Raw genomic sequence first — 10,772 nt, 5'->3', positions numbered from 1 at the left:
TGCCTCGTCTGCAATCGCACGAGCCCCTCAAAACTGCCGGCAGTCCCACAGGATCGCCGCATCACAATAGTACAGCTCCGGCGCGGATGACTGGGAGACTGTCCTCAATGAGCTGGTGTACGCGGCGAGGAATCGCGATGAGGCAAGTTGATCGATCGCCGGAGCCTCCGAGCCCTACTAAATATCTCCTCCGCCCAACGAGGTATCCCCGCGATTTCCCCCCCTTGCACGGGGAGCCTCTACGGGGAGGGATGGAGACCCGGGTTCTCCTGCTCCTCCTCCTCTATGTAGAGCCGATCAGCGTTTTGTATGGAGTAGGCACGCACGGCGGCACAGAGCGCATGGAATCTTGTTCTCGCGTTTCTCCGTCAAAACTTCTGCTGTCAAAGGCATTCCCAGTCACTATTGTGTACCTGTGCAACCTCAAAAGGGACCGCCTTGTATCCGTACCGCAGTAAACAATGTAATGCTCTACATACTACCGTCAAAGGCATCCCCGCTCAAGGCGGCGTGTGTATATAAACTGCATCACAGTGTCGGACGCTGGGGTTTCTCCAGTGTACGCTCTTTGGCGGAGTTGCTGCAGCAGAGCAGCTCGTCTTGGCTCCACGTTCGATTCTCCACGAAAGGGTGTGCACCTCAATTGAAGACTAGGATCCAAAAAGCATACCCTAAAAATCACATACCTTACGTTCTATCTGTAGCCCCACGAAAACACATTCACTGCTCCACGTACACGTATGTACGCCCTTTGCAGGCACACATAATAGCTATCCGAGGCCGTACTCCGCTGGTTGGTCTGGGTAGCACGATTGGCACTCCCGCCGTCGCCTGTGTGGGGACAGAACAGATGCTTCACTCAGTTGAGTGGATGCCCTCGATGTTGTGCAAAGGGCCGAGGGGGGAGACGCATCTCGGTGCATTTATCTCCCTAACCCCTTCGTCCAGTCGGCGACTCGGCACAGAGGACCGCGTCGGCGTGTCGACCACTACCCCATGTCTGATCCGCTCACTTCTTTGGTGCTGGCTGTTCCTTTGAACCGAAGTGATCGACAAGAGCATGCGCTCGTTGGCAGCGCGCCGCCAACTGTAGCACGAGGGCCCGAACCGATTACAACAAACATTGACATGGTAAAGTAACCAAAGAAACGGGGAAGGAGCACACCTGTAGCCAGCGGCGTACGTGGGCGTGGTGCGCAGAAGACGTCAGCCGTACCGTGCCAAACTCCGGATCATTTGTCCTCATCTCCGCCTCCTGGCCATCCACGGCGAGTGCCGTGCCGCCAAGAGGGTTGTACTGTACCGCCTGACCGCCCGGCGAAGGCCGGCCGCTGCTTGTCGGCTATGTGGTGCTGCCCCAGGCCAAGCGGCCGCCGATTGGTTCTTTTGCAATGGGGGCGAAGGAAGAAAGCGCGCACAGCGCGGCCAAATCCTCTCGCCAGATGCGGGAGGGGCAGGGAGGCCGTGACGAGATGATGAGTCTGCGAGTTGAGTGCTTGATGGAGTGCCGGGCGTCTTTCATCGCCGGGTCATCCATCCAAGGCCACGCCGGAAGACGCTGATCTTTGTGACCTCGGGAGGCCTATATTTCAAATGCTACCGCGCCAACAATAGGCAGCTGATTGCGGTACCGTGAGAGGCAGCTGCTGCAATGGCCAAGTTAGAGACAAGCGCCCCTTCTTCGTGTGGATCGGAGAAAGCCGGCCCCACTCGTGGATGGTGGCACGGCGCAGTCCGGGCAGTTCTCTCTTGTCCAATTTAGTTCAGATGCATGGCTAACTCCATGGGGAACCAACATCCCAAGTGTTAGCCAAACAGCTGCAACCCATGGGGGGGGGGAGATGAGGGGGGCGGGGGGGGCATCGAGTCAGTTTCGGACTACCGAGGTAGTAAGCAAAGCACGATATCACCCTCCCGTTGATGGAAGGGGCGAGTGAGGCCGCCGACGATAACAACCGACGGGGCTGGACTGTGAGCGATTTGTACGTCGACGAGTCCTGAGTGGCCTGGTACCCGAAGAAGAGGCATTTTTGACACCGGGCCGCTCTCAACTTCGGGAGTTCCTCGAGCGAGACTGCCGACAAGACTTCGATGTCCGTCATCTTTCACGGCTCAAACAATGCCGGCGACGATGATGAATGGCATGCACGCACAAAGGCCCGCCTGCTAAGAAGTGGCAAAAATGCAACAAAAAAAAAATAGAAGTAAACATGTCCGGTGCACAGCATCAAAAGGACACAACTCTCGTGGCCAGGCAGACGGACATGGGGTATCCAAACCCCCATTTGTCACCGGCCGGATGTCTGTGGCCAATGATGGTAGCCATGGGGGAGGAGAACGGCGATTCAGAGGCATGTGTCCAGCCGCAGGAACCACCCATCACGACCGCAACAGGCGCGTAACCCACACCCAGTTCCAACCCGCGAATTGCTTGACCCTCGACTGTTGTTGGACTCTCACGTGGAGCCCACCATGGCGTACCCGTCCAGCACGAGGTTCTGCTGATCTATCACCGGCTTTGGGATCATCTGGGGTTATACCCACTCGTTGGCATGCCCTCAACAACTCAAGCATGGCTATGACCACCGTTTATCTTGTGGGAAAGATGCTGTAACCCAGAGTATGGCACATGCAACGAGGGGGAGGGGCTGGGTTAAAGAGAGGCAGTATCTCCTGAACATCTCTGTTGAGGCTCGGCGATCAACGATCATTGATTTGATAATCACCCCCGGAGGAGTTTTGCGATCGCAATAAAGGGGCGTGTAGTCGCAGATATGACAGTATATACATGGCCTTCGACACATGTAATGGCCCGGCATCCTCCGGAACGTTAGACTCGCGACAGTCGGACAAATTTGCTTGTTTGTTAACAGCATGCAATGACGTGGTATCTGGTAGAACTGATTAAACTAACTATGGATGCTCATGTGCCGCAGCTCAACGACATCATGAATGACGGCCGCATTTGAGTTTCTTACGGATCGTGAGTGCGGAAATGCAAGCTGCAACAGATGAGCCAGGGCCAGGGTGTTTGGGCTAAAACTACACCCCGAGGGCTTGTTGCCGTAAGTACCTGCGACACGGAGAAGGCTAAGAGGACCCTTGGTGCCTAGGATTTGCTGGTGCAGAACGAGGGCAAAGACAACAGCCAATCACATCGCACAAACGCACCCTCAGTAAGAAGGGTTCGCGGGGCTTGACAAGGTTTGAGGGGGGTGCGTGCATGGGAAGGGAGCAGTGATGACGCATGCCAAGAGACGACGTCGATGGATGGAGGGGTTTGACTAAGTCTAGTCTGCAATACACTGAGTCTGCTCGTGTCATGGTCCTGACTCTGTGGTGCAATCAGATTGCGAGCACGTGGCTGCAGGAGTCGATTTCCTAGTGGAGGTGATATCTTGGGAACCTCGTAGCGGCGGCGTTAGAACCCGCCATTAATTGGTTGGCGGTTTGAGATGCTTTTCCATCGTAGTACTCCATAACCGTGTGGTGTATGCGTTGCATGTAATATGGCTGGGATGCCCGCCCGTCGCCGCCCAAGAAGCGACCGGCTCCTCCATGTACGCGTATTGCTGTGTTTAGCGCTGTGTCATTGATTAAGCATGGGCTGAGGCGTCAGAGGCGCTCAGCCAGGCAGTGTCAAGCGCTCTGGGGCAGTTCTCTAAATTGCTGGCGGAGATAATGCTGAATCCCATTGTGGTGGACGAGCGACCTATCTCGTAGGGAAGTACTAGTACAGACTTTCGTCCCTCGAATCGCGGCCGGCGTGGTACGCGATGACGGGATCAAGCTTCTTTTCCCTATGTTCGGCTCTGGAAGAGGCGTGCCGGACTTCGCAGTTTACACGTACGTAGCACCCGCGTTAACGAGTTAGGACTCATGGTCCTGCTCCAGGTATGGCGACGTCATTTCGTCCCTTCAATTGTGTGCGCCCTCTGGCAGGTGCGCCGTGGTGCAATGCAGGACAATGCAGGATGCTGCGGGATACCTAGAAAGCGCCTTCAGACGGGTGTCCAAGCTGCAGCCCCCCCGTGGCCCGGTGAGGCTATTTTGTCCAAGGCGGCACCGCGAAACCCAAACTTTGATCAGTGCGGGGGAATGCCCGCCATGGCAATTGCGATGGCGATCGACAACCGATGTCATCGGAGGCTACGGGGCGGGAGCAGCCAGGGGCCGAAGAACCTTGCGACTGGAATCCAACTCTCTAACTCCCGGCCTCCCTCGTGGTGGTGCGAATTGATGGCCGGTGGTTGGTATTTTGCTTGGTTTGTTGGCTGACTGCACGCCATCACACACAGAGCAGCAACAGCCTTTCTATTGTAATGACGACTAGTGTATCTCGATACGCTTTTGTCTGTGCACCTTGGTTACCAGCCTCCTATGTCCTCATCTGAAGTTTGTCGCCAGCCCGATGGCATATTAGACCTGCCATGGCGTAATGGCAGCCGTTATGTATGCGTGCTTCGGCGTGAGATTCGATGTCGCATCAAATAGCTCAGGCCCAAGCGCAACAACAATCGCACGAGAACGAAGCGAGGCATGCAATGAATGAACGACAGCCACATTATCCTTCATTTGCCTTCATTTGCCGCAGTCGACCTGCCCAAGCGGGGTAATTGTCGTCTTTGACAAGGATGAGGCTGCCATCGACAGTTGGTGTTGTTTGCTCGGGGCACCACACCATGTGTGTTCGTCGATAGATGCACAGCGGCGGATGATGGGGATGCCCGGTTGGAAAGACTTGATGCAGTGAGAGGGCGCGACCAGCCGATAACGGGCAGGAATATCATCCATTCCTAGGTAGGTAGTGTCAGATCCTCGGTGATACCGTACCTTAAGGGCATGGCAAGGAGTGGTTGTCGAGACGCTGCCAAATAGACAGACGCTGGTGGCTGAAACATGCCGTGATGGATGGGAAATGTCAACCGGCGGCGGTGCACAGCCCGGTGCTGGACGGAAGAAGAAACCGCCTCTTCTGGGGTTCCCCCCTCATGGACGACGGGCACAAACGGGGGAATTCGGGCCAGACCTGCCGCGGCAGACTCGAGACAGTGACGGCAACTGCATCTGGAAGCTTCGGGTGCACCGTGCTTACCTTGGGGTGAGACGGAAAAACCACCCCACCAAAGAAATGAAGCAAGCCCTCTCCCACCGCTTGGATGCACTGTAGGAGGAAGGTGAGGGCAGGTACAGAGTATACGGAATGTGGCTACGTGCCGTGCCTACCTGTCCCGGAAGGCAGGTACCTACCCACGCGAATACCGGTATACCTATCAAGTACTACTCCGTACTCCGTAGGTGTCAAACAAAATGTGGGCTGTGATGTGACGGCTACATTGAGGAGGGGGCGGTGCGAGCACGAGGAAGGAGCGGAGAAACGGACAAAGGACGGCAGACTACGACGGAAGCGACGTTCGAGACACTGCTTCCCCAATTGTCGATTATTCGTCGATTTGTACCTCCATTCTGGTGGGAAGGTACTCCATACGGACCCAATGTCCGCCCGTCTTGCCTTCCCCCTAAAGTTCATCGTTACCCCATGTATGGAATTGGGCAGAAACGGGCAATCGGTGGGTGGACTCGCTGTCCAAAACGTAAGCACCATCCATTTCTCCCCACTGAAGAAACATAGCGGCCGTTTGGGTGGAGGTACTGTCCAGCCTATATTGCGTAGGAGGGTACAAGTTTGAGCATGTTCCACATGTCTCTCGTCCCAGTTTTCTCCCGTCTCACGAAGTACGATGTACCTGTACATCGTACATTCTGAGTAGTTGAACTGTCATCCTACGCCACAGGGCCGTTTTGGCATAACCAGGCCCGGTTAGGCGACACAGCGGATGAGCTCACGGTGGCTCTTTCCTGAGCCATCGATGATGCATCCATTCGCTGCGTGTGGCGAGAAGAAGGAGAGGATGAAAGGGGAAACACAGAGGGTACACTAGTAAGAGAATCAAATCAGCGCCACATACGAGAGACAAGAAGCGACCCAGCTAGCCGTCAGCGAATCATTCCCAATATCTCGCCAAATCGACGTTCGGGTTCGGGAACAAGGGCAGAATCTCACTTGGCCGCGCCGGCGCGCTGTTTTGGCTTGTTGGTGGAGGGGAGAGCTGCAGCCGTTCGACTGCCAACAGGATCCCAAACTGAGAAAAAAGAATGTGGGAGTCCAGCCGGCGACGTCGTGTCGTCCTCCCGTCATTCCGTCTTTCGTTTGCCCCATCCCATCCAAACGATGAAGTGTCTGTCGGGCTCTGCATTGCATGATCAACCATTGTGTCAACGAATCAGCCAATCGAGACCGCGGGGTTTTTCTCTCCCGTCCCGAGAGGCAGCCCGTTCCAACATTTGGCCAGCAAGGTCCGCCCCCCGTTGTTTCTTCGCTCTGGCTGCAGTCCCGTCAATCGCGGTGACATTTGACTTGTCTATTTTTTCTCATCACCAGTGCAACGTTCACGGCTGGCGAATGGTGTTCCAACCACGGGCCCCCTTTCATCAGCCAAGTGTCAGGCGTGACCGCCCATAACGTCCAGTCATCGTCGCCCCGAACCTCCGCTGCAATCGGCCCCTCTTGGTCACCGCCGGCAGCAACGGACCTTCGTCGACTGGGCGAGGGCGGCAACAGATATCAGAGTGGCCTCGTCTCGACGCGTCGACAAATCACAGCCATGCGTTTGTGGGCGGTATCCCTGTCAGGCGTCGAGACGAGCAGACAAGCCCGACAAACAGCCGCCGGCCGTATTCTATCTACGAGAGATTTGCGGTAATCCGTCCCGTTTCATGGCTAAACCTAGCTAAGCTTCCGACAACATGAGAACAGGTACTGTAGGGCATGACCGAACAGGGTGGGAGGCTGGAGTGGAGGCGCAAGCCGTCGAATCCGCCGAGGAGGGGCCATGGAATGCTGTCCCCTGATTCGACTACGGATCCATACTCAGGTCTCACGATCGATAGAATGTCGCCTTCATCAACTTTTCTGACGAGCTTCCGGTTGATTGTCGGAGGTGGCATCGCATGGATGGGTAGCTTGCGCCGAGTTGTAGACCGACCCTTTCATCAACCACTTAGGTGCCCACCAGGCGACTCATCTATTGAGTACTGACTGCGCGTACAGCTCATAACACAACTACCTCGCGGCGCCTCGGCAATGTCCCACAGCTTCCACCGCTCCCACCGCTCCTTCGGCCCTTTGGCGGGCCGTCAGTCCATTTACTGTATTGTGAGGCGGCGCTGTGATATTCAGGAACAGGCCATGCAGGCGCCAATCTCCGGCATACTCATAGTGCGACTTTATCGGCAACAGGTCGCCGATCCATGATATGTGATCGGAGAGCCCATGATAAGGAAAGAAATGCCTCTTGCTGGCCATGGTAGCCCCTTGGAGCAATGCTAACATTCCCTGTTGCACTGGCTCGTTGGCAAAGTGCATGCGTACGACTCGACGGCTGTCTCATTATCGCACCTGCTATAGAGTTACTGGTCAACAGGTCGCTGCGGCTACCCGAGGTCGCCACATGTTCCTATGCTAGCTGTATATTTAGGTTCCGCGGTTCCAGACAGGATGTTATCGCCATGGCTTTCATACATTTCCGTTCACTCTATCCACCCATTACCCGCGGGCCTTGGAAGAGAGGAAACCTGGATGGAACGAATGTATAGAATTGCATTTTGGCCAAAAGCGGCATCCTGTGGACAGGTAGCAACGGCAACGATGGGAAGTCATCAGGGTCTCGATTGATCTATTTCGGAGCGATAATACTCTCATGCTAAGGCAGGGAGGTATTGAGGCACTAAAAGATCTCACTGTATTTCATTGTGTCATTTTTGGACACACATGCACCCACACGCACGCACCATTACAGGTCTAGGCACATCTGTCGTCCACAGTTCTTAGCACATGTCAGGCTCGTGACGGTCCACAGGTGACCATTTTGGCTTATCATCTCTCTACCCTCCGAAGGGTCATTCACTTCCTCTGGTGCAGTGAGGAGGCCATTTTTGCCTGATGAGTGAGCATCAACAAGGTTCGCTCCTCTTGCAATTCAAATCAGTTACAGAAGGCCTGTTGAATACGTGCTTGTCACATGTTGTAGCCATGTCCAATATGTAATGCGTAATGGTGTCCCGACAGCTCTTGAGCGACCGGTTGGCGGCAGACACAACAATGAAGGGTGTCTTAAATCGTCAAAAGGGACTGATGGATAAAGAGAACCGCCAAAGTACCCCATGAAATCTGACAAGCCGTCCGCATTGTGGTCTAGCACCTTTCCCCTTGGTGTTTCCTCGTGCCATAGCCCCATTCCCCATTCATCCACAATCTGCGTCCCAACCCAGTACAACGGAGGAACTGCACCCCTCCCTTCACGCAAGTTGCATCCCCAAGCCCAGTATGACCTCCGCGCAAGTGGTTTTTTCCATGATGCACCCCCCCTTACCCCTCTGTGGAGATAAGTGGGCTATACACCTCGCTGACGAGATGTTCCATGCTCGTTGGCTCAAGGGGCCATGGCGCCGATGCTGTTTCAATGAAGCGGAGCCTTTCGGACGGGCGACGGGTTGGCCTACGCAGAAAGCCGCTTGTCTATTCGCAGCAATGCCTGGAAATAATGGGGATGATGGCATGGCTGAAGGTGGAAAGGAGGGAAGGGTCTAGTGTGTATGGGGATGCGACGTTATGTCATGGCTTCAGGGCGGCCCTTGACACACCTCACAGCGTGATGCCTGGCCAGAAGTACAGTGTACCTATCCTGGATGATTTCAGGGTGGGGATAGAATACTTCATGGGTACGTATCTTGACGTAGCTGGGTCGTGGAGCAAGATACGTACCCTCATCATCACAGACGACGTATCGCATGGGTCCCCTCCACTGCCCTGGCTTTCCTATTCCAGCCGACGGCCCCATAGTAAATGAGCATTTCACACGTCAAGGCTATCCCAAGGTGCCGTCCTCGAGGCAGTCTCACTCTCATCACATCGTGGTGGCCCTTCTCGTGAAGGCGGCACTCTCAGAAATATAAGTAAACCCTTTCCCCCCGTCCCTCTTGTCCAAATCTACCCATCACTTTCACATCAATACATCAATTTCAACGTTATTGCAATCTGATCGACTTTGCAACATCATTCCTACATTCAATTATCAATTTTCTCATCCCACACTCATCCCACACTCACATCTTACACATATATCCATCATGTCGACACAACAGACCAAGAAGGCCGTCCACTTCGGCGCCGGTAATATCGGCCGTGGATTCGTTGCCTGCTTCCTCCACAACTCCGGCTACGAAGTCGTCTTCGCAGACGTTGCCGACGCTCTCATTGACAAGCTCAACGAGACTCCCTCATACCGGGTTATTGAGGTCGGTGCCGAGGGCACCAACGAGAACACTATCACAAACTACCGCGCCATCAACTCAAGAACTCACGAGGCCGACCTGATCGAGGAGATTGCCACTGCTGATGTTGTCACGTGTTCTGTCGGTCCGAATATCCTGAAATTCATCGCCCCTGTCATCGCCAAGGGTATCGACAAGCGACCCAACAACCTGGCCCCCATCTCTGTCATTGCCTGCGAAAACGCCATTGGCGCAACCGACACCCTTGCTGAGCACATTAAGGAGCCGCGCAACACTGCTCCCCACCGCCTGGAGGATTACCACAAGCGCGCCCGCTTCGCCAACTCTGCCATTGACCGCATTGTCCCTGCACAGGATCCCAACGCCGGCCTGGATGTGACGCTCGAGAAATTTTACGAGTGGGTTGTTGAGCGCACTCCCTTCGAGGAGGTTCCCAGCATTGAGGGTATCAACTGGGTTGATGAGCTCGCTCCCTTCATCGAGCGTAAGCTGTACACTGTCAACACTGGTCACGCTACTGCCGCCTACCACGGATACAACCGCAGCAAGCGCACCGTTTACGATGCTCTTCAGGATAAGACCATCATGGCCGAGGTTCGCAAGGCCCTCGAGGAAACTAGCAACTTGATCATCAGCAAGCACGGCATCGACGAGAATGCGCAACGCGAATATGCCGCCAAGATCATCCGCCGCATTGGCAACCCCCATTTGGAGGACGCTGTCGAGCGTGTTGGCCGTGCGCCGCTCCGTAAGCTCAGCCGCAAGGAACGCTTCATCGGTCCTGCCGTTGAACTTGCTGAGAAGGGTCAGGACTGCTCCGCGCTGCTTCGCGCCGCCGAGATGGCATTCCGTTTTCAAGATGTCGAGGGCGACGATGAGAGCAAAGAGCTTTCTAAGCTGATGTCCGAGAATGGACCCGAGGATGTTGTTGCCAAGGTTTGTGGCATCCAGCCCTCGGAGAAGATCCACCCTATGCTTGTCGAGGTGGTCCGTAAGGTCCAGGCCGACAGCGAGGAATGACTACAAGCGAAGCTATGATGATTGTAACGATTAGCATTGGTCTATCTGGAGTTCGGCATATATCATGGGTTACAGGCGTGGTGTTAGGAATCTTATGTCAGCGCTGATTATGCGCACGGTATATTGACATTTTCAACAGTGTTGTTATGAGGTTTTGGAATATTGGGTTCTTCGCATGAGAACCGTTTAAATTTATATACTTGATCAAATTTCTACATTTGCGTATAAATGAATAAATCAAAAACTTCGTCTAGCTCCACAACTAACTTGCATGTCCAAATAAAATGCAGTCGCAAATATTCAAGTTGTGAATGAATCACAAATATAGTTAAAAACGCGGTTAATAATGTTTGTACAATGCTGCTACAACTGCTGAATCTCGAGCTATTTGTCACCCC

General features: G+C 54.4%; 3 protein-coding genes across 3 annotated transcripts; all 3 read left to right on the top strand.

Moving 5' to 3' along the window:
• The first annotated feature begins 63 nt into the window (after positions 1-63).
• LY79DRAFT_46436 (uncharacterized protein) lies at positions 64-1,190 on the top strand. The gene has a single exon (XM_060553197.1). The coding sequence runs from the start codon at positions 467-469 to the stop codon at positions 1,037-1,039; it is 573 nt and encodes a 190-aa protein (XP_060408379.1). The 5' UTR covers positions 64-466; the 3' UTR covers positions 1,040-1,190.
• Positions 1,191-3,632: 2,442 nt separating this feature from the next.
• On the top strand, positions 3,633-4,424 carry LY79DRAFT_46368 (uncharacterized protein). Its single transcript, XM_060553196.1, has one exon. It carries the CDS (start codon positions 3,880-3,882, stop codon positions 4,276-4,278), a length of 399 nt encoding a protein of 132 aa, XP_060408378.1. The 5' UTR covers positions 3,633-3,879; the 3' UTR covers positions 4,279-4,424.
• Positions 4,425-8,955: 4,531 nt separating this feature from the next.
• LY79DRAFT_570129 (mannitol dehydrogenase domain-containing protein) lies at positions 8,956-10,651 on the top strand. Its single transcript, XM_060559122.1, has one exon. It carries the CDS (start codon positions 9,190-9,192, stop codon positions 10,372-10,374), a length of 1,185 nt encoding a protein of 394 aa, XP_060408377.1. The 5' UTR covers positions 8,956-9,189; the 3' UTR covers positions 10,375-10,651.
• The last annotated feature ends 121 nt before the right edge of the window (positions 10,652-10,772 follow it).

This window comes from Colletotrichum navitas (genome assembly GCF_030913465.1).
Source record: "Colletotrichum navitas strain CBS 125086 chromosome Unknown LY79scaffold_108, whole genome shotgun sequence".
NCBI classification, from domain to species: domain Eukaryota; kingdom Fungi; phylum Ascomycota; class Sordariomycetes; order Glomerellales; family Glomerellaceae; genus Colletotrichum; species Colletotrichum navitas.
This window is presented reverse-complemented; position numbering and strand designations above follow the sequence as displayed.